This window comes from Nicotiana tabacum, chromosome 17, assembly GCF_000715075.1.
Source record: "Nicotiana tabacum cultivar K326 chromosome 17, ASM71507v2, whole genome shotgun sequence".
Classification (NCBI taxonomy): Eukaryota; Viridiplantae; Streptophyta; class Magnoliopsida; order Solanales; family Solanaceae; genus Nicotiana; species Nicotiana tabacum.
Genome location: NC_134096.1, coordinates 150362313 through 150386882, shown reverse-complemented (window position 1 = coordinate 150386882; position 24570 = coordinate 150362313). Strand labels below are relative to the sequence as shown.

Sequence of the window (24570 nt, the reverse complement as noted above, 5' to 3'; positions counted from 1 at the left end):
TCATTCATAAGAAAAAGTTTTTTTTTAAAAAAAAGAACAAATGTTGCCGGCTTAAAGTCGACTATAAATAAAGGTGGCAATCACATGTCCGACGTCATACTTCACCGCATTAACGAAATAGAGCTTTGTAAGTTGAACGCCCGAGATACCATATAGTTTTCCATAAATTTCCATTTGATCAGTGGAACGCTATACTCATCACTCACAAGGAAGTTGAAACTCGTTTGTTGTTCAAACAACGACGATGTCGTCTTCGACATTGACGCCAATGCAAAGGTACGCAGCGGGAGCTCTGTTCGGGCTAGCCCTTCACCAGGCCCAGATCCACCAAACTAGTCCGTTGGGTTTTCCGTCCGACGAGGACGATCGCATTAGCAATAGCAGCAGTAGTGATTCCGTCTCCGAAGGTCCTCAACTTTGGGTTAACGAATCATGCGGCCTCCTTCGCCCACTTTTCCAGTTAATTCCTTCTGCTTTCTTATACCTCTAATTTTCGATTTCGATTAAGCCGTGTTTTATTTTAATTAGCATTCAATAGACACTAATTTATTCAAGTTGTATTTTGAATTTTTGTGGTGAGCAGATTTCTAGAGATTGATAAAAAAGCATGGCCTGGACTAGAAGAAACTGCTGGGTCTTCATCACCAAAGCATCACGTGGGAGCGGTTAGTTTTCTAATTAGCATTGTGCTTATGTTGATGATCATTAGAGATGTTTAGTTATAAGTGGCGTTAAATTAAATCGTGTATTTGGGAATCATTTTTCAGTGTTGATTAGGTCTAAAAGTATGTGATATATGGTAATAGTATAAAATGGAAGATAGGTATCATGACTGTGTTTTCGTTATGTTTAAAAATTAAAGGTGACAAGGATGTCTACTTGTTGATTGAAGCATGCTACATGACATAAGAATTAACATATTTATAAAGAAAATGATTTCCTTTCTTTTGGAAAAACATTTTCAACTATTTAAGGTTACTAAACACTGGAAAATGATTTCATCGCCATAACAAGCACACCAAACTCTACTATTTTTCAGACAGGACTTTGTAGCTTTTGTTTATAAATTCTTCTAGCGGAAGGGAAAACAGTTCTTTTCTTTTTAATATCTTCTACAAATAGACTCAGCCTGTATAAATTTATGCCATTTGTTGTTACTTGCTTGATGGCATAATGACTGATATTACATCAGTTCAACAGTTTCTAAGGTCGCTCTCTGTCTCTGAAGAAGGTGGTGATACTTTTTCAGAAGCAGCAGAGAAGGAACTTGATCTTGCAAAAGCAGTAGATGCTATGACATCAAGCATGGAAAAAACTTTGGATAATGTGTCCAAGCAGGAGAAGCGGGAAGAATATGAACATGAGTGTCGGGAGAAATTATCTGTTGCTGATATGCAATCCAGGTCCGGAGTGGAAAATACTACAAATATTGAAAATTACCAAGAGAAAAGCAAGAAGCCATCTAGCATTGAGCAGGCGCATTTAGAGTCAGTTGGTGGAGTTGATGAAAAACCAGTGGAGGAGGCATCGACGCTTGAATACTCTAGGAAACTCACTGTTCTTTATCAACTTTTCTCAGCTTGTCTTGCACAAACACCTGAAGAGAGTAAAAAATATACACGAAGGAGGAGGGGTTATGATGCACGGCATCGCGTGGCTTTGCGGTTGCTGGCAACATGGTTTGATATCAAATGGATCAAAGTGGTATCTTCCTGCATCTACATCATATGTAATTTCTGCAATGTTCTCGTTCAATCATGTATTTTCTCGCCTTTGTCTGTACTAGAGCTTTTTCTTTTAACCACTGGATATCCTATTCCATACATGCTCGATGTGACACAGGAAGAATCAAAATGTTCAACTTTTTACTAGAAAATGAATAAATTCTTTCTTTATGCACCAATTTGAATACAATACTCATCCCCAGACTAGGAGAAAGGTCAAATGGAAAATTCTCCCAACAAAGAGATAAAGTAAGAGCCCCAAATTAGTAATGTGAACTCAATAAGTTATGCTGCCCAAAGAAACTTGAAGGTTCAGGATGCTTCTACTTTTGACGGGTATAGCCATTCCACCTTTTCCTTTAATAAAGTTAATGAATTTATTCAAAAGATGGGAGAAACTCCGCATACAAGATGTATATCATATAGAGAGCCTTACAAAAGACACGATTTTCTACAAGAAGCATCCAATCATGTTTACTGTAACGAGGACACGGAGGAGCTCCAAGATATGTAAAAACTAACAAGATTTCTTTAATATGTTTGAAAGCTATTCCAATAATATCCCCCGGTTTCTTTCTCTTCATATTGTACACATGATCGCTAGAGGTGCTACACTGCCACCTCTTATGCTCTCTGTCTTCTGTTTCTTCTTTCTAAATTTTCACGCTAGCATCAAATGCTTTACCGTCCCTGCTATTACCATTGTATTCCAAACATATTCCACATCTTACACAAAAGCTTGTGCTCCCTACCAATGAAGTGGTAGGTGGTTTACTTCCTCACAGGCACTCTTACACATGAAGCACCAACAGTCGTTCCACTTATAATCACGCCCCCCCCCCTCGCCGCCGCCGCTATTCCAACATAATACCTTAAACATTTAACATCTTATCCACCATTCTTTACGTTCTTCCTATCATCTCATGTCCATCAGTAAGAAATTCTTAAAAGTGGAAATATTACAGAATTGGCAAATCTTCAGTCTAAGCTCTGGTTAATTCGTCGACAGGATATCTTTGATAATTCTAATATTCTCGTATATGCCGCGAAAGTTTTGGAAGGGTTCTATCATTTAGCTTTGTGTCATTTAAAATTATCCAACAGAAGTGATGATCATCTTAAAAAGGCTATTGCAACCATGTTGTTTTTCTGTGGGTGATAAGTCCACCTCCAATCACGGCATGAGCGGCATCTAATTAGTAGGACGCTGACACTTTTAAATAATTAAGTGCTCTTCTCATCTTTTTGAAGTATGTTTCTAGAAAATCATTGGTTACAAGTTAATTCAGAGGAGGTTTTCTGTTTTTGCCACAGTTGTATCTTTTTGAAGTATGTTCCACTCTTTTTTTGTCAGAGCAGTCATTATCATTAGAAAAATAAGAATAATTGAGATTAAGTAACTGCCTGTTCCACTTTTTGATGTCGAATTTTCTTTTTCTTTACAATGATATGACTGCACAAGCAAAGACATGTTTTTTTTCTGTATTTAATCTAGCAATCTTTTTTCTTCTAGACTAGTAAAACATCTACTTCATATGAAAGGAGCTTATTGTAATGATGCAGAATTTTGTACCTCGCCCAAGGCTATAGTAACTTAAAGCATGAACCTCCTTAAACTTGTACAGACAGTGAAAAAGAAATTATCTGCTGCAGGAAGCCATCGAAACCACAGTTGCTTGTTCTGCAATGGCTTTGCTGAAAGAGGAAGAATCAAAGGAACAAAGCCGATCTCCTAAAAGCTCATGGGCTAAGTGGAAACGAAGAGGTATAATAGGTGTGGCGGCGGTAACTGGAGGAACCTTGTTGGCAGTTACTGGTGGTATGGCATCCCTGACTTTCTTAGTGTCCTGACATGATTAAAAAAACCTCTTAGGAAAGTGAAACAGATTTCTCTGTTCTTTTAGTCTTCATTTACGCTTAAATAGGTTTAGCATCTTCATGTTTCCTATGTTTTAGCAAGTGCAGGCATGACCTGACAAGCCGTACATGAATCAAATTGTTTCTCCTTTCAGTCTTCTTTAGATTCTTAAAGGAGTTGGAATGTAATCTGTGGAGAACCCTCATAGGAGATGAAATATAGTATGATTTCCTTGCCTTCGTTTTGTTCGTAAACAGGTTTGGCTGCTCCGGCAATAGCTGCAGGCTTTGGTGCTTTAGCCCCTACCTTGGGAGCCCTTGTTCCTGTGATTGGAGCAAGTGGGTTTGCTGCTGTTGCTAGTGCTGCAGGAAGTGTTGCCGGGTCTGTTGCAGTAGCAGCATCATTCGGGGGTAAACACATATTTCATAAGATATCTTGTTGCATCACCATTCACCTTTTTGGTATGAGCGCCGCTTGTGGTTTTGCACTTCTCTTTTTCTTTGATAAGGTAAGGTAATTTAATAAGAATAGTACCAAAGAAGTAACAAAAGTTACAAAACAATGGTGCTAGAAGCAGATTCACTCAGCAGCTCATACACACAAAATAATAAAGATGAGCTAAATCATCCACCCTACTATTCTTACCTCAAAAATAGTGCTTTTGTACTTCTCAGGTAGCCAAAGGCTTAGATTGATTTGTGGAGGGTAGTCCTGATATTTTTGCTTACCCAGCTGCTGGAGCTGGACTTACAGGAAGTAAAATGGCCAGGAGAACTGGAGATGTTGATGAATTTGAGTTCAAGGCTATAGGAGAAAACCATAACCAGGGTGTAAGTAATTAGCTCTCTTTTGTACTACTTGAAATTGTCTTGTGACTCCTGTCTGCATTCCTTATTTCAGTTAGTAGGTGGGCATTGCAGTCTGTAATCTGTATCGTGTCTCTTCGAGTTCTTGCATCTTTATTCTCATAGTTGTCATAATCTTTAGTTTTAGTCATGGGCCACAGGAGCTCACCTATGTTTGTTCTCACTTTGCACTTTTGGCATCAGCGGCTGGCAGTTGAGATTTTGATCTCAGGACTTGTTTTTAAGGAGGAAGATTTTGTAAGACCTTGGGAAGGACAATATGATAACACTGAGAGGTAAAAAGTATCTTCTTTTCTTTTTTTGTTGGTTGATCTCCATTTGGGTAGATGATTTCATTCACCTAGGTCAACATAAATTATTGACTAGTTTGTTTTGATAGTTCCCGTATCTGTCAGTGAAGGCTTATTAAGCAGAAACCACTCTTACATTTCTCAATTTCTTCAGATACGTGCTGCAGTGGGAGTCGAAGAATCTTATTGCTGTAAGCACTGCAATTCAGGATTGGTTGACGTCAAGTAATAATTTTTACTTTGCCTTTTAGCATATGATACATTGGCCAGTTAAATTGCTGCTGTATTCGGTTATGATGCTGACATCATCACTAATTACAGGACTTGCAATGGAGTTGATGAAGCGTGGTGCTATGATGACCGTTTTAAAAACTCTTTTGGCAGCATTCGCATTGCCAGCAACATTGCTTGCTATGACTGATTTTATTGACAGCAAATGGACTATTGCCGTGGACAGGTTCTTGTTTGTTTGTGTATCTGATTTACAATCTCTTTTTTGAGGTTGGGGTTGGGATCAAGGAGGAACATGTGATGAAGCTGTTTTATCTTCCATTTATGTATATGACACGATTAGAAGTAAAAGGAAGAGATTAATATAATTGCGGTAATAATGAGAAGAACCTATCTATGAACCCAAATTATTTACCATTTTTTTTTTCTGTATTTCCATCTTTTGTTTCAGTGGAACTAATTCTAGCTCCAATCATGCTTCTTAATTATCAAGCAGTTCTACTCTATTATATTGTGTCAAAGCATAGTATCCTACTTAGATTGGAAAAGTAAATTCTGCCCATTGCTATTTATTATTCGCAGATCGGACAAGGCAGGAAAACTTCTGGCAGAAGTGTTACAGAAAGGATTACAAGGACATAGGTAAACAAGCTTAAGTAGATTCTGAGCATTTTCCAGTTGAGTCCCCTGAAAGATTGCGTTTTCACATCAACCAATTCTGTTGGTTGTCCATAAATGTTTCAGACCTGTGACACTCGTAGGGTTTTCACTTGGGGCAAGAGTTATCTTTAAATGTCTCCAGATTCTGGCTGAGAGCGAGAGTAATTGTAAGTGTTCTTTAAAAATGTTTTTCTTTCTTACAGTTTATCAGTGGCTTAATACGATCCTAAAGTATTTTCTTGCATTTTCACAGCTGGACTTGTGGAAAGAGTTGTTCTTCTTGGGGCACCCATTGCAATTAAGGATATGAACTGGGAAGCAGCTAGAAAGGTTTTGGCTTCCCACTTTGTTAATTTCAACTACTCTTATTAGAATGAGCATCTTTATCCCCTTTCCTCTCCTCATTTGTTTTCCCAAGTATAAGGCTTGGACGTGTCTACTTGGTTACCTCATTATTATTTGAGGATCTCTCTTCCTATTTTAAAGGTAGTGGCTGGTCGATTTGTGAACGCTTACTCTACAAATGATTGGATGCTAGGGATTGCCTTCCGTGCCAGGTTTGCATTATCTGCAAGCATAGTACTAATGTTAAAAGTGTCAATGACTGATGCTAAGCTCTGCATACCCTGTCTTAAACTCTTCTCTTGTGCTCTCTCCAAATTGCCTGTCTGCATTTTGGCTTGGCACAATATTAAGAGAGTTATTGAAAATATGAAACGTTTCCTTGAGCCTGGGGTCTATCGGAAACATCTTCTCTACCTTCAAGGTAGGGGTAAGGTCTACGTGCACACTATCCTTATCAGACCCCACTTGTGAGATTATACTGGGTTTGTTGTTGTTGTTGTTGTATTGAAAATATGAAACGTTAAATATTCCTAAAAAAACATAGTTATATACTGATACTCTTAATTGTAGAACAATAAACAAGGATAAAGGAGTAATTGTTTCGAGTTAAAATTAGGTCATATAGAACTTTTATTTGAAATATATTAGAACTTCTATTTAAGGAAATTGGAGAATAATTTGGGACATTCCAAAAATGAAAGTAGGCCAAATGTTCTACATGGAGGGAGAGTATGTTTTCATGTTTCATATGTCGTTTATGCTTCTGTTTCTGTATAACTTGTGCATTTTCTTCCAAACAGTCTCCTTACTCGAGGTTTGGCTGGAATTCAACCAGTTGATGTTCCTGGTATTGAGAATGTAAGTTTTCATTTGTACTTTTCCTCTTAAGGATAACCAAATTTGAATCTCCATCATTTCTTGCTCAAACCCTTCACTTTTAACAGGTTGATGTGACTGAACTCATCGATGGTCATTCCTCCTATTTATGGGCTACCCAAAAGATTTTAGATCTACTTGAGCTTGATGCCTATTATCCGGTAGTTCTCGGTCGCGTCGCGCTGTAAAGACGGACGTTGCAACTTGCAACATATTTTCTTCCTTAGATGATAAATGCATTTTAGGGGATTGTATCTGTTACAGGAAGTGCATAGTTAGCCTGGTCATTCTATGACCACGGGTATACCACATATAAATTTCTGAATATGAATGATATAGCGAGAATCTGAAATCACGACTGAAGCAGGTGATTTAAAGTTCTGTTTTTCGCGCGACTCATATATGATTCATGCCAGATTGTGAAAAGTATTAAGAAACTTATCACACAGTAACAATATAGAACAAGAAAAACAAGCTAAGAGATATAGAGAGAAAGAGAGGAGAGATTCTTATTTCTTCCATGTATTCAAGTGTGTACAATGTCCCAAACCCTATAATTATAGGATGATATTTAGGTAATACAAAGGGATGCCATGAACATGGTATTAACTATTGAGATCATGGGGGAAGATCATGGAGTTGTTGGAGTTACAATTATAATAGTAAGAAGTAGTGGGAGGTTAATGGAGAAGAGTAATGGGTGTTACTCCCTTAGGAGTTATGAACATCCACCATAATCAAGTATTTCATAATACTCCCCTTGGATGTCCAAATATGGATAATGTACCTCGTTAAAACTTTACTAGGAAAAAACCTTGTGGGAAAAAATCCTATTGAAGGAAAGACTACACATATCATGTAATATGCATTGTCTGCTGCCTCGTTAAAAACCTTGCTAGAAAAACTCATTGGGACAAAACCTGTGCTAAGGGAAAAAGAGTACAACGTATTTGCTTCCCCCCTGACGAAAGCATCACTTTATTTCTTGAAAACAATGCATTTCAATCTTGTATTTAAACTTCTCAATCATTGAGGTTGGTAACGCCTTAGTGAACAGATCAGCGAAATTGTCACATGAACGAATTTGTTGAATATCAATTTCACCATTATGTCGAAGATCATGCGTTTGAAAAAGAACTATGGTGAAAATTGCTTTATTATGTCTCCTTCGATATATCCTTCTTTCAATTGGGCTATGCAAACAACATCTTCAATATTATTGGAATCTTCTCTTCAAAAAAAAGTCACACATTTGTTGTGTGTTGAGTCACTTGCTTTATGAGCTGCTTATCTTGCCATGACTTGAATAAGTATCAACAATTAACTGCATTGTAGAATAATAATATAGCAACTCTCAATGCAAATAGATTGTTTGAAGAACGAACTTCAGAAAAATACCTGCATTTGCATAATCAACAAAATCTTGACAGTATTTGTTAGCAAAAGTAAATCTATATCAATGATTCCTTTTGCAGTATAACACTAATCGTATTTCAATATATCCACATAAGAGTAAAATTATATCTTGCTAGAATATTGTTATGCTTATGGTTTTAGCAAGATACATTAGTGCACCAATTGCACTAGACACAAACAAATCATGTACGCCATGATTGGTCTAATCCACATAAGGATTTGATGAAGCTTTATTTAATAAGTTTCTTGGGAACCTTACTATGCTTCAGAATAATGTAAACTGTTCAGGGATTTTCATTATACGCATATAAAGTTTTTCATGTACTACCAAATTAAAACCTAAAAATGATTTCATCCATCACATGAGAACATATCTCCATATAACTAATGCTAGGATATTTAGGAAAAATCTTGTGCCACAAGTCGTCTTTATGTCTATCGACTTGATTTTTTATTTCACTTTTAGGTGTTGGAACTATCCGTCCAACTTCACATTTTTCAATTGAAGTTATTTTTCATTGCGTATTTTTCATTTGGCCAATTATTTATCTGTCCAAATTTCATGAAAGATTTGAGCTCAAGATCCTCGTCAATATTAATAATATTGAGCGCTATATTATATCAACAATATCGCCAATGATCATTTTACATCGGTTCCATCATCACACAATAATGGCATAACTTATCGAGATTTTATTATTTTCAGGTACCTGAGCCTCTTCCATGAGGTCTTATAGAGAGTTATGTCGTGGTGCTCTTCTAGAGCACTTGCCTCCTTATTATGACCATCTTGATCATTTGCTCCACTCCTTCTTCACGAAGTTTTATCTTTGGAACCAATTAGTCGATTACGCTTTATGCGTTTCATAGACTCTGTCCATCATGGACTTTATTTTAGTTGGAGCATTAGCAGCTGAAATATGACATTTAGCTTTGGGTCAGCAAATGCCCCTGGCAATATTTTGCAAATAAATTATCACTTGAATTTCAAGTTCACATTTTCTTGTACGAGGATCTAGATGTACTCATAATAAATCATTCCACGTATCACTTTTTCAACTGTCCATTTTCTCCTCCTAATGTTGGGATCACCAACACATTTTCCAACTTTCTTTGGAAACCCATCTTTGTGCATTGTGGTGGGATAATTAAATCATATAGTACATCAATATTTCTAGATAGAAATTATTTGGTTCCTAGCCCTGAACCAATTGTGATAGGGAGAATTTATCGTAACTTATTGTCTAGATGCGTACAAGTGATGTTGTATATTAAATAATACACTTCATACCAAATTTCTTTTTCGGAGTTTTGTTCTCATAACCAATGGTTTAGCTATAATTGAAGGTATACAATTTCTGCTGAACCAATTTGGATTTAAACCAACATTATCAAGATAAATCATCATAATTTATATTTTGGAACTGCGCTCTAATAATTTGAGCAATCAACCTTGCAAATTGATAACAAACGCGTGTGTAACCATACAATAGATGCATCTATTAAAATTATATAATAATAAACGGTCCACATGGCAGGTGATTGGGTATATATATATATATATATATATATATATATATATATATATATATATGTGTGTGTGTGTGTGTGTGTGTGTGTGTGTGTGTGTGTGTGTGTGTGTGTGTGTGTGTGTGTGTGTGTGTGTGTGTGTGTGTGTGTGTGTGTGTGTGTGAATACAATCCCAACCCCAGCTGGTATAGTAATCAATTTATCATGAGAAGTCATACATGAGAATTCTCGAAGAATCTCCTAATTCTTCAATATATGCCAATGTGAATTCTCAATCATTTTTCGCATCATAATTGAACCGAGATGCTCAATCGGTCATATCAACTGATATTTATTTCAATAAACATCTAATTTACTATGGCATGTGATTCCACCATCATGCTTAAACTTGTTTAGTACGAATAGAAGGAAAATCGGGTAACCTTTATATATACCCGGTATGATTATAGTAATATGAAGATATTCAATCTTCCTTTCATTTATAGTCTCAATATGCCAACCACTTTGGCTAATATATTTGAAACTCAAAAAGTTCCTTTTGAGACTTACTACACTATCAATGTCATGAACAATTTCATTCATCCGGTTAGTAACAAATTAGCTTTTCCGGAGCTCTTAATTGATTTTGTACTACAAGATCTTTTGTCACACCATCCATATGGTGAATGTCTCATGTACTACAAGATCTACATGAGAATTCTCGAAGAATCTCCTAATTCTTCAATATATGCCAATGTGAATTCTCAATCATTTTTCGCATCATAATTGAACCGAGATGGCCAATCGGTCATGCCAACTAATATTTATTTCAGTAAACATCTAATTTACTATGGCAAGTGATTCCACCATCATGCTTATACTTGTTTAGTACGAATAAAAGAAAAATCGGGTAACCTTTATATATACTCGGTATAATTATAGTAATATGAAGATATTCAATCTTCCGTTCATTTATAGTCTCAATATGCCAACCACTTTGGCTAATATATTTGAAACTCAAAAAGTTCCTTTTGAGACTTACTACATGTGATGACCCGAAATGTTATTTTTATATTTAATAAGTAATTATGTGTTCTAAGACCTCAAAAAAGTACTAATTATCATTCGTCGACTTGCTTGCGCAGTCCGTACAATTTTTCTAAAAGTTTTTATGTGAAAAATAGATTAAAAGGTGAAATAGAGCTTTAAAACTCAATTGAGTTGACTTTGGTCAATATTTTGAGCAAACGAACTCGGATCAGTATTTTGATAATTCCGATAGGTCCGTATCGTGATTTGAGACTTGGGCGTATGCCCGAAATCGAATTCCGAGGTCCCTAGCCCGAGATATAGAATTTTGATAAAAAATAAAAAGCTTGAAAGCTTAATGATTTTTAAGAAATTACTGATATTGGATTTATTGACACCGGATCCGTATTTTGGTTCCGGAGCCCGGTATAGGTCCACTATAATATTTATAACTTGTCTGCCGACTTTGGTGAGAATCAGAGTTGATTTGTCGTGATTCGGACGTCTGGTTGTGAAAATATAAGTTTTAAAGTTTTTTTGAAAATTTCCTTTGATTTGGTGTCCGATTCATAGTTCTAGGTGTTATTTTGACGATTTGATCACGCGAACAAGTTCGTATGATGTTTTAGGACTTGTGTGCATATTTGGTTTGGAGCCCCGAGGGCTCGGGTGAGTTTCATATAGGCTACGGGATGATTTTGAACTTAGAAAATTTGGTTTTTGAGCTTCTGTTGTCATCTGGTGCATTGTGCTTCGCGATCGCGAAGCCATTCCTGCTATTGCGAAAAAGAAATTGTAAGTAGTGAGTTTTACCCTTCGCGTTCGCGAAGATAGGCACGCGATCGCGGAAGGTAAACTCCCAGTGCATTGCGAACGCAAGGGACAAGCTGTGATCGCATAGAAGGAAGGAAGGCTGAAGCTAGGCACGTCAATTGTGCTACGCGATCACACAAGTAAGTACGCGATCGTATAAGGCTGAGAAAAGGTACTCCGCGATCGCACCACCATTTACGCGATCGCGTAGAGTTAAAAAATCTGGGCAGCCAAAATGTGCTTCGCGATCGCGAAACATTCTCGCGATCGCGAAACATTCTCGCGATCGCGAAGAGTAAAATGAATTTGGGCAAAAGTTGTTCTACGCGATCGCGAATGAATTTCCGCAATTGCGATGAGTAAAAATCCCAGAAACAGAACTTAAGTTCTGAAAAATGGGATTCGTCCCATTTTTAACCCTTTTCCATTTTTGAGCTCGGGTAAGGCGCTTAGGCGATTTTCACAGGAAAACATTGGGGTAAGTGTTCCTTATCCTATATTGATTATATTTCATGATTCCATACTCGTTTATATCATGAATCCGTAAATTTATGGAAGAAAAATTATTTGTGAATAGATTTGAAGCTTTTGGAGATAAATTTAAAAGGAAAAGTTGTGGTCGAGTAATTGATTGGAATTTTCAAAGCAAGGTAAGTGTCGTGGTTAACCTTGACTTGAGGGAATAGAACCCTTAAACTATTTGTTATGTGAAATGCATGTGAACGACGTATAGGCGAGGTGACGAGTGTCTATACGTCGTCAAATTAATTGTTTGCATCTTTACTTGAAAAATCATAAATTGTTTTAATCATGAATTAATTGTTATAATAATTATTTCTTTCCTATTCTTTGACAAATATTAATTCTTGAATTCTTGCAATAATTGTTACGTGCTATTTGATTTATGTGTATTAATTGTTATTTGACATTTAGCATATTTAACATTAAACTGCCTATTTTATCCCTGATTTTCTTAATAAATTGCTATTTGTCATTGTTTGTTTTATAATTAAATCATAATTATTGTATGCTTGTTGTCTTAAAAACTTTATATTAATCTTTGCATTCATTGGGGTAATTTCTTCTATAATATTGATAAATGAATATATTGGAGGATCGGGTTGCACGACGCAATAGAATTGATTGAAATAAATATATTGAAGGATCGGGTTGCACGCCGCAACAGACTTATTGAAAGTCCATATTGGAGGATCGTGTTGCACGATGCAACAGACTTATTAAAAGTCCATATTAGAGGATCGGGTTGCACGCCGCAACAGACTTATTTAAAAGTCGATATATATATATATATATATATATATATATATATATATATATATATATATATATATATATATATATATATATATATATATTGGTGGATCGGGCTGCACGCCATAATAGACTTGATTAAAATGAATATATTGGAGGAGCGGGTTGCACGCCATAACAGAATTGAATATGAATATATTGTGAGAGTTAGTTGCACGCTGCAATGGAAATTGATGGAAATGATAATTGGTTATGACTGCTGAGTTCACTTCAATTATTATAAATGAGTTACCTGATTTATTTTTATTATTTGTTGTTGTTACTAATATTGCGTACAGATTAATGTAAGTGACCCACCTTAGCCTCGTCACTACTTCGTCGAGGTTAGGTTCAGCACTTACTAGTACATGTGGTCGGTTGTACAGATACTACACTCTGCACTTCTTGTGCAGATTTCGGAGTTGGTCCCAGCGGCGTACTATAGACTTGCTCGGATTTCAGCTACCCAGAGGAGACTTGAGGTATAACTGCACGGCATCCGTAGTTCTGAAGTCCCCGTCAACTTTACTTTAGCTGTGTGTTTGTTTCTAGACAACTTTATTTTATTCAAACCTTATTTGTATTATTCTAGAAGCTCGTGCACTTGTGACACCAATTCTGGGATGGTATTTAGCAAAGTTGTTTTTATGGATTATTCACTATATTTCAGACCTTACTTCCGCATTTGTTCCTTTGTTATTAATAAATTTAAAAATTATTTAAAAATGGTTAATATTATTCTAACATTGGCTTGCCTAGCAAGTGAAATATTAGGCGCCATCACGGTACGAAGGTAGGAATTTTGGGTCGTGACAGTTGGTATCAGAGCACTAGATTACATAGGTCTCAAGAGTCACGAGCAAGCTTAGTAGAGTCTGAAGGATCGGTACATAGACGTATGTACTTATCTCTCAGAGGCTATGGAGTTTAGGAACAATTTCACTTCTATTTTACTCTGTCGTGCAATTTTTTTCTATCATTGACGATTGAACTCTTCTATTATTGTCCTCTCGCAAATGGCGAGAACACGCACTGCGTCTACAATCAGACAGGATCCAGAGCCCCCAGTGACAACTACGACTAGGGGCAAAGGCTGAGGCCGAAGTCGCGACAGAGGCCGAGGTGGAGGCAGAGGTAGAGCTCAGTCCAGAGCTCGAGCAACTGCACCTATTATAGAACCTGAGGTAGGACTTCAAGAGGAGGTCCCAGTTCAGAATGTACCAACTGGACCAGTTCAGGTCCCGAAAGGATTCATAGCTACTCCTGTGCTTCAGGATGCTCTAGTCCGTTTGGTGAGTCTTATAGAGGGCGTGGCCCAGAATGGTATATTTCCAATGGCACCAGCCATTTCACAGGCTGGGGGAGGAGCACAAACTCCCACTACTCCCGCTCCGGAGTAGATGGCTCCCCAGAATCAGGCTCCAGCAGCCCCGCCAGTTGGGGTAGTGTAGCCAGTTGTTGCGGCACAGACCGGTGATAGGCCCGCCATGTCTTTTGAGGCCTTATTGAGACTGGATAAGTTTACCAAGCTCTTTCCAGTTCATTTCAGTGGTACACCTTCTGAGGACCCACAGGATTATCTTGAACGCTGCCATGAGGTACTGCGGAACTTGAGTATAGTTGAGACCAATGTGGTTGATTTTGTTGTATTTCAAATGACGGGTTCCGCCAGGAGGTGGTGGAGGGATTATACATTGACTAGACTAGTTGGATCGCATGCACTTACCTAGGAGAAGTTCTCTCAGCTATTTCTGGAGAAGTTCCTTCCTATCACACTGAGAGAGGATTTCCGCAAGCAATTTGAGCGTCTATAGCAGGGCAGTATGACTGTTACTCAGTACGAGTCTCATTTTGTGGATTTGGCTCGCCATGCTCTCCTTTTACTACCTACTGAGAGAGAGAGAGAGAGAGAGAGAGAGAGAGAGAGAGAGAGAGTGATGAGGTTTATTGAGAGACTCACTCACCCTATCAGGCTTCAGATGGACAAGGAGACCAGAAGTGAGATTTCTTTTGAGGCAGCTGCTAATGTCGCGAGGAGGATCGAGATGGTTCTTGCACAGGAGGGAGGGCAGAGGTCTGATAAGAGGCCTCGTCAGTTCGGTGGTTTCAGTGATGCCTCGTCTGGAGGCAGGGGTACTTATGGCAGGGGTCAGGTACCTAGAGGTAGAGGTCAGATAGCTAGAGGTGGAGGTTAGACTATTAGAGGTTGAGGTCAGACCGTTAAAGGTGGAGGACATGCGGGTAGAAGGCATCCTAGAGGTGGAGACCCAACTGTTGTTATATTTGTTTTATGGTATGGCGGAGGTCGTTACATCAGATAGTGTTTTTATGGGTACGACCTTGATTTAAAATAAAGGAATAATTTCCTTAACTTGATTCGGTTCTGAGTATCAAGACGAGTCCTCTTATTGTGCTCCACTTATGAGTGAGCTTCGTAATTATATAATCTACTTATGTGTTTACTCGTGTTGGGAGATTCTATGGAGATAACTACGCCTATCATTCCATGTTGGTCACTAATAAGAGTTGTGAGGCTAAATGTGGCTTTCTGTTACTCATTTCGGTAAGTTTTGATGTAATTTACGGATAATTAATTATAAATTATGAATTATATGCCCTACCGGTGTGAGGTTCATTATGTATTGTGATTATGTGTAACCGAAATTATTTTAAAGGAGAAAATGGAAATTTTTGATTGGCACGATATACATATTACTTGTGATTAAGAACTGAGGACGAGATCCTCCCATTTTAAAATAAATTGATATGTTTAAATCGGGCTATGAGTTGTGGTGGAAGTTATATAAGGGCGAGATCCTTGTGATGAAAATTCTTGTGTTTAAGCTCTCCCTTGTGAAATTAAATTTGTATTATAGTAATAATAGGGAGTCATGCCTGTTAGGCTTATTTGAGAATTCTTGTATGAAATTCTCCGTGCATATTTGCCAAAAATTCGTGTGTGTAATTATTGAGTTTTAACATACGAGGTAGGTGCTCGCCCAGGTGGCGTTAAATGTTACTCGTTAATTTGGGCAAATAATTATGAGGCCTTCATGCCTCGCATCTCCTTATCAGTATTATGAAGGTTTGCAACGAGATATTTTTTGTTAACATGAGGTTAATTGGCAATTCGATAATTGATCATGAACAACTATTAAGAACAAATATCCGCTGCCAAGAATTTATGACTTATTTGATCAGCTTAAGGGTGCCAAGATATTTTCAAAGATCGATTTGAGGTCTGGTTACCATCAGTTGAAGATTAGGGCATCTGATATCCCTAAAACAACTTTTCGGACTCGGTATGGGCATTACGAATTCCTAGTGATGTCATTTGGGTGGACAAAAGCCCCAACAGCAATTATGGATTTGATGAATCGGGTGTTCAAACCCTATTTGAAATCTTTTGTGGTTGTATTCATTGATGATATCTTGATTTACTCCAGCAGTGAAGAGGAGCATGAGCAGCATCTTTGGAGTGTGTTTCATACTTTGAAGAATAATCAGTTATATGACAATTTTTTTAAAATGTGAATTTTGGTTAGACTCAGTTGCCTTTTTGGGGCATGTTGTATTGGCAGAAGGCATAAATGTGGATCCTAAGAAGATATAGGCTGTTTAGAATTGGCCTAGACCTACTTCAGTTACAGAGATCCGGAGTTTCCTAGGTTTAGCAGGTTATTATCGTCGGTTCGTGGAGGGGTTTTCATCTATAGCAAGCCCATTGACCAGACTGACCCAGAAAGGTGTCCCATTCAGATGGGCAGACGAGTGTGAGTTGAGCTTTCAGAAGCTCAAGATTGCTTTGACTATGGCGCCGGTGATGGTATTACCCACAAGTTCAGGATCATATACAGTATATTGTGATGCATCTCATATTGGGCTTGGTACAATATTAATGCAAGATGGCAGGGTGATTGCATATGCGTCGCGACAGTTGAAAGTTCACGAGAAGAATTATCTTGTTCATGACTTAGAGCTGGAAGCCATTGTTCATGCGCTGAAGATTTGGAGGCATTACCCCTACGGTGTCTCGTGTGAGGTATTTACTGATCATCGTAGCCTTCAGTATCTGTTCAAACAAAAAGATCTTAATTTGAGGCAGAGAATATGGTTGGAGTTGTCGAAAGACTATGATATCACCATTTTGTATCACCCAGAAAGGCCAATGTGGTGGCTGATGCTTTGAGTAGAAAGGCTGTGAGTATGGGCAGTCTTGCGTATATTCCGGTTGGTGAGAGGCCATTAGCTGCAGATGTTCAGACCTCTGTTTTAAAAGGCATTTCTGGGGCGAGCACCGGGGCGAGGCGTACCAAAAATGCCCCGGGGCGATGGTGTGGGGAGAAAGTCTCAAGAGGCGTACGCCCCGTAATTTGGGGCGTACGCCCGGGCGTTCGAGGCACGTTTTTTAGTAAGGAGTAAGCCCAGAGACTTTTTCAAATTAAAACAAAATTTGTTGAATTAGTCCTTCATATAATACCCAAATTCTCAAAAGTTAGTTTGGTAATTACTCAAAAGGTTTAAAAAGGAACTCAAAGGTATTAAATTTAAAAGTAAAGACCTTTTTTTTATTGATTTAAGCTCTAATTCATGGTTTTCCCAATTTTTTATCTTGTCCGCTAGTCTGCTAATATCTACCAAAAGCAACGAATATTTAATTTTTTTTACAAATACAAAGAGAACTACATTCTTCTTCATAGCAGCAAATTCAAAGTTCAAATTGCAGGTTAATCATCCTTTTTGTTCCTCCATATAGAAAACTTTATTCTTTTAGACTCAAATTACTTGTGCTTGTAAGTAACGTATACTAGATTATTTTGATTAGTTTTTTGTGGGGATGGAGCACACATATATATAATTTTCTTCAATTTTTATGCAATTTTACTTGTTTATAAATATTTACTATCATTATATTATTTTATAAAATATTAAAAATTAAATACCTATAGGACTTACGCCCCACTGAGGTATATGTAAAACGCCTCGCCTTACGCCCACGCCTTTTAAAACACTGGTTCAGACTTTGGCTAATCAGTTCGTAAGGTTAGATATTTTAGAACCCAGTCGGGTTCTAGCTTGCACAGTCACTCGGTCTTCTTTATATGAGCGCATCAGAGAGAGACAGTATGATGATCCTCATTTACTTGTCCTTAAGGACACTGTGCGACACGGTGATGCCAGACAGGTTGCTGTGGGGGAAGATGGAGTTCTGCGAATGCATGGTCGTATTTGTGTGCCTAATGTGGACGGGCTTCGTGAATTAATTCTTGAAGAGGCACACAGTTCCAGGTATTCTATTCATCCAACGTACCACCAAAATGTATCAAGATTTGCGACAACATTATTGGTAGAGGAGAATGAAAAAGGATATAGTTGCATATGTAGCTCGGTGTCTGAATTGTCAGCAAGTTAAGTACGAGCATCAGAGACCTGGTGGTTTGCTTCAAAAGTTAGAAATTCCTAAGTAGAAGTGGGAGCGTATTACTATGGATTTTGTTGTTGGGCTCCCACGGACTTAGAGAAAATTTGATGCAGTTTGGGTCATTGTGGACAGGTTGACCAAGTCAGCACATTTCATTCCAGTGGCAGTTACCTATTTTTCAGAGCGGTTAGCTGAAATTTACATTCGTGAGATTGTCCTCCTTCACGGTGTGCCCGTGTCTGTTATTTCAGATAGAGGTACGCAATTTATCTCACACTTCTGGAGGGCTATACCGCGTGAATTAGGCACACGGGTTGAGTTGAGTACATCATTTCATCCACAGACAGACGGACAGTCATAACGCACCATTCAGATATTGGAAGATATGCTTCGCGCTTGTGTTATAGACTTTGGAGGTTCTTAGGATCATTTCTTGCCACTTGTGGAGTTTGCTTATAATAATAGTTACCAGTCGAGCATTAATATGGCTCCATATGAGGCATTATATGGGAGGCGATGTCGTTCGCCAGTTGGATGGCTTGAACCGGGAGAGGCTCGGTTATTGGGTACCGATTTGGTACAGGATGCCTTGGATAAGGTCAAGATTATTTAGGATCGACTTCGCACAGCTCAGTCTAGGCAAAAGAGTTATGCCGACCGTAAAGTTCGTGATATTGCATTCATGATTGGAGAAATAATATTGCTCCGGGTTTCACCTATGAAAGGTATAATGAGGTTCGGAAAGAAAGGCAAGTTGAGCCCTAGGTATATTGGACCCTTTGAAATTCTTGAAAAGGTGGGTGAAGTAGCCTACATGCTTGCTTTACCACCTAGTTTATCAGCGGTTCATCCGGTGTTCCATGTTTCTATGCTACGGAAATATCATGGTGGTTCGTCCCATGTGTTAAATTTCAGCTCAGTTCAATTGGACAAAGATTTGACTTACGAGGAGGAGCCGGTGCCTATTCTAGCCCGGCAGGTTCGACAGTTGAGGTCTAAGAGTTATCCTTCAGTTCGGGTGCAATAGGGAGGTCAGTCAGTAGAGGCATCTACCTGGGAGTCCGAGTCAGACATGCGGAGTAAATACCCATACCTTTTCTCCAGCTCAGGTACTTTTTCTAACTCCGTTCGAGAACGAACGTTTGTTTTAGAGGTAGAGAATGTGATGATCCAAAATGTCATCTTTAAATTTAATAAGTAATTCTGTGTTCTAAGACCTCGAAAAAGTACTAATTATTATTTCTCGACTTGCGTGCGCAGTTCGTATAATTTTTCGGAAAGTTTTTATGTGAAAAATGGATTAAAAGGTGAAATAGAGTTTTAAAACTCAACTGAGTTGACTTTGTTCAAACTTTTGAGCAACCGGACTCAGATCAGTATTTTGATAATTTTGGTAGGTATGTATCGTGATTTGGGACTTGGGCGTATGCCCGGGATCGAATTCCGAGGTCCCTAGCTCAATATATGGAATTTTGATAAAAATTTAAAAGCTTGAAAGCTTAATGAGTTTTAAGAAATTACTGATGTTGGATTTGTTGACACCCTATCCGTATTTTTGTTTCGGATCCCGGTATAGGTCCACTATAATATTTATGACTTGTCTGCCGAATTTGATGAGAATCGAAATTGATTTGACGTGATTCGGACATCCCGTTGTGAAAATATAAGTTTTAAAATTTTCTTGAAAATTTCCTTTGATTTGGTGTCCGATTCGTAGTTCTAGATGTTATTTTGACGATTTGATCATGCGAGCAAGTTCGTATGATATTTTAGGACTTATGTGCATGTTTGGTTTGGAGCTCCGAGGGCTCGGGTGAGTTTTAGATAGGCTACGGGATGATTTTGAACTTAGAAAATATAGTTTTTGAGCTTCTGCTGTCATCTGGTGCATTGTGCTTCGCGAAGTCATTCCTGCAATCACAAAGAGGAAATTGTAAGTAGTGAGTTTTACCCTTCGCGTTCGCGAAGATAGGCACGCGATCGCGGAAGGTAAACTCCCAGTGTACTGCGAACGCAAGGGACAAGCTGCGATCGCGTAGAAGGAAGGAAGGCTGAAGCTAGGCACGTCAATTGTGCTACGCGATCGCACAAATAAGTACGCGATTGCATAAGGCTAAGAAAAGGTACTTTGCGATCGCATGACCATTTACGCGATCGCGTAGAGTTAAAAATCTGGGCAGCCAAAATGTGCTTCGCGATCGCGAAGCCATTCCCGCAATCGCGAAGAGTAAAATGAACCTGGGCAAAAGTTGTTCTACGCGATCGTGAACGAATATCCGCGATCGCGATGAGTAAAAATTCCAGAAAAAGAATTTAAGTTCTGAAAAATGGGATTCGTCCTATTTTCAACCATTTTCCATTTTTGAGCTTGGGTAAGGCGATTCTAGGGCGATTTTCACAGAAAAATATTGGAAAAAGTGTTCCTTATCCTATATTGAATATATTTAATGTTTCCATACTCATTTATATCATGAATCCGTGAATTTATGGAAGAAAAATGAGATTTTTTATAAAAATCTTCCATAAACGAAAATTTAAGATTTGAAGGTCCATTTGATATCGAAATTGGATAATATTTGTATGGTTGAACTCGTAGCGGAACGGGTGTTCGGATTTCGTGAGTTATTCCGAGATTTGAGGCGTGGATCCCACTGTCGAATATTTAAATGAATTTCGAATTTTTATCCGGAAAATTATTAAATTCATATGGAATTAATTCCTATAATTCGTATTGAGTATATCAAATTATTTGTGAATAGATTTGAAACTTTTGGAGATAAATTTAAAAGGAAAAGTTATGGTCGAGTAATTGATTGGAATTTTCAAAGCAAGGTAAGTGTCGTGGTTAACCTTGACTTGAGGGAATAGAACCCTTAAACTATTTGTTATGTGAAATGCATGTGAACGACGTATATGCGAGGTGACGAGTGTCTATACGTCGTCAAATTAATTGTTTGCATATTTACTTGAAAAATCATAAATTGTTTTAATCATGAATTAATTGTTATAATAATTATTTCTTTCCTATTCTTTGACAAATATTAATTCTTGAATTCCTACAATAATTGTTACGTACTATTTGATTTATGTGTATTAATTGTTACTTGACATTTAGCATATTTAATATTAAACTGCCTATTTTGTCCCTGATTTCCTTAATAAATTGCTATTTGTCATTATTTTTTAATAATTAAATCATAATTATTGTATGCTTGTTGTCTTATAAACTTTATATTAATCTTTGCATTCATTTGGGTAATTTCTTCTATAAGAATTGGTAAATGAATATATTGGAGGATCGGGTTGCACGCCGCAACAGAATTTATTGAAATGAATATATTGGAGGATCGGGTTGCACGCCGCAACAGACTTATTAAAAGTTCATATTGGAGGATCGGGTTGCACGCCGCAACAGACTTATTTAAAAGTCGATATATATATATATATATATATATATATATATATATATATATATATATATATATATATATATATATATCGGGAGATCGGGTTGCACGCCGCAACAGATTTGATTGAAATGAATATATTGAAGGAGCGGGTTGCACACCGCAATAGAATTGGATATGAATATATTGTGAGAGCGGGTTGCACACTGCAACGGAAATTGATGAAAATGATAATTGGTTATGACTGCTGAGTTGGTTTCAATTATTATAAATGAGTTACCTGATTTATTTTTATTATTTGTTGTTGTTACTAATATTGCATACAAGTTAATAATGTAAGGGACCCGCCTTAGCCTCGGCACTACTTCGTCGAGGTTAGGCTCAGCACTTACCAGTATATGGGGTCGGTTGTACTGATACTACACTATGCACTTCTTGTGATTTCGGAGTTGGTCCCAGCGGCGTACCATAGACTTGCTCGGATTTCAGCTACTCAGAGGAGACTTGAGGTATAACTGCACGGAGTCCGCAGTTCTGAAGTCTCCGTCTACTTTACTTTAGCTGTGCATTTTTTTCCAGATAACTTTATTTTATTCAAACCTTATTTGTATTATTCTACAAACTCGTGCACTTGTGACACCAATTCTGGGATGGTTTTTAGACACCGTTATTTTTATGGATTATTCACTATATTTCAAACCTTACTTTCGCATATATTCCTTTGTTATTAATAAATTTAAAAATTATTTTAAAATAGTTAATATTATTCTAACGTTGGCTTACCTAGCAAGTGAAATGTTAGGCGCCATCACGGTCCGAAGGTGAGAATTTCGGTCGTGACACTACACTATCAATGTCATGAACAATTTCATTCATATGGGTAGTAACAAATTAGCTCTTCCGGAGCTCTTAATTGATTTTGTACTACAAGATCTTTTGTCACACCATCCATATGGTGAATGTCTCATTCACAAAGAAAATTCTACCATAATAATTTTCATGGTCAAAATCATCATAAGCACAATCCATTCTTGCTTTAAGTTTGCCTTTAATAACTTTTTATAAGGCATGACAATATATTTTTGGCATACATGTGCGCGACCAATGACATAATCATATAACCACACAGTAATATGCATTATCTTTCTTTTTCTCAAACCTCCCTTAGAGGTGAGTTGTAGTATTTATCCAATCATGCACAAGCACATTCTTATTGTCACGCCCCAATCTCGGGGAGCGCGACCGGCGCTCAACCGAGTGAATCCGGTCGAGCAAGCCTATTAGACCTTCCCTACCCGACTCATTCACAATCCAAAAAGGGAGCGCATTACCATTTGTTAAACATGGGAGAGATCAGTTATATAAATAAATAAACGTTGCTAGTCCATTTTTCATTATATACATTATGCCATAGTTAAGTTTTCAAAATACAACTTAGTCCAGTGACCACTCCGATACCCATACACGACCCACATAAACGTCTACGGAGCCTCTAATAATACAAAAGACCAACATGACCATGCCGGCAACAAGGCCCCGGCTATACCTCAAAATGTGAAAACTTCTACAAAAGAAGGATTACATGACCCCAAGAGGAAATGGGGCTCACCAAGACTGCTGTGATGAGTGTGAGGGAGAGCACCACTATCTGCGATCAACGCTATCTATGATGGAACCACCTACATCCATTAAACGATGTAGCGCCCCCGGCAAAAGGGACGTTAGTACTGTCGAATAGTACTAGTATATAAGCCAAACACCAATCTTAGTAGAATGAACAGTGAAAAGGCAGTCAGTCATAATAATCAATAAGTGCTTCACAGAAATACACAGAAACACCAAGTAAGGATCACATAGTTTTCGATTCAATCTTTTCATCTTTTTAGGTTAATAATCTTTAGTGCCAAATACCACAACTTACAATGCCACCGTAATTTTATACGGAGTCCGGTCTCGGCCCGACCGGCTAAGCCATCTCAAGTAAGACATATCCATATCCACAATGTAAATCAATAATTCCAACACAAATGCCATCATGTGTACAGCATGGCATCCGATCTCGGCCCGATCGGCTAAGCCATCTCACTTGAGACATAACCTCTTTCAATTGTTCACTCATTTCATATTTCTTTCCCATCTTTCGTTACATGGCACACACAACCTCATTTATTAAGTAGTTTTTGGCACTTGGGAACATTTTACAATTCAAGTCTTTCCCTTTTTATTTGTTCAAATAACATCATCATTCATGTCGATAAGTACCATCACATAAAGCATTTCACACATAAAGGAAAGAGCTTAGAAAATCATAATTACGTTCTCAATTAGCATGATGACATGGTAACCATCTAAAACAATTAGGGAACATGAATCTTTCAATCCAACACACTAAGGAAAACAATTCTAGTATGATCAAGTTGGAACTTACACCCATTATTCGGACATCAGGAGTTCGATTCTAGAAAGAAGAGAGTTAGCCATACATATCTCAATTTCGCTTCTTTGGACTCTACAATTATCCGGAACCCTTAGTAACCTCAATCTATTTTAGCAATATACAAATTGAACCCAGAATTAGAAAAATATTCATGGTTCTAACTCACTTTTTCCCCATACTCTTTATCACAGATGCATGCAAGATAAACCACCCTCAGACTCATGAAGTATCAACCTAATACTCCATTATAGTTATGTTTGAAATTAAGAGTTGGGGTGATGAAGCCTTACCTTTTAGGGTGAAGAATTTCGGTGCTCTACTTGAATATTTCCAAGGTTTTGAGTGATGGTTGAAGATCAATTTGATGAAAAATTAG

General features: G+C 37.7%; 1 protein-coding gene across 4 annotated transcripts; it reads left to right on the top strand.

Annotated features, from left to right (window-relative positions):
• Positions 1 to 95: 95 nt before the first annotated feature.
• LOC107795117 (transmembrane and coiled-coil domain-containing protein STS1-like) lies at positions 96 to 7202 on the top strand. Of its 4 annotated transcripts, none has more exons than XM_075235289.1 (15): positions 96 to 459; positions 584 to 665; positions 1201 to 1704; positions 3378 to 3543; positions 3840 to 3992; positions 4315 to 4412; positions 4632 to 4723; positions 4893 to 4963; positions 5060 to 5195; positions 5552 to 5611; positions 5714 to 5796; positions 5883 to 5959; positions 6116 to 6186; positions 6775 to 6832; positions 6919 to 7202. In XM_075235289.1, exons 1-15 carry the CDS (start codon positions 245 to 247, stop codon positions 7036 to 7038), a joined length of 1986 nt encoding a protein of 661 aa, XP_075091390.1. In that variant the 5' UTR covers positions 96 to 244; the 3' UTR covers positions 7039 to 7202. The 4 variants fall into 4 exon arrangements, with proteins under 4 accessions (XP_075091390.1, XP_075091393.1, XP_075091392.1 ...); XM_075235292.1 differs by having other exon boundaries at positions 97 to 459; positions 1250 to 1704; XM_075235291.1 differs by having other exon boundaries at positions 97 to 459; positions 1229 to 1704.
• Positions 7203 to 24570: the final 17368 nt, after the last annotated feature.

Excerpts from the sequence above, each read along its gene's own strand:
- LOC107795117 (XM_075235289.1), top strand. The coding sequence starts at position 245 with ATGTCGTCTTCGACATTGACGCCAATGCAAAGGTACGCAGCGGGAGCT. Across the intron at positions 4,413-4,631 it reads GAGAAAACCATAACCAGGGT|CGGCTGGCAGTTGAGATTTT; the intron begins GTAAGTAATTAG and ends TTTTGGCATCAG. Across the intron at positions 6,187-6,774 it reads GGGATTGCCTTCCGTGCCAG|TCTCCTTACTCGAGGTTTGG; the intron begins GTTTGCATTATC and ends TCTTCCAAACAG.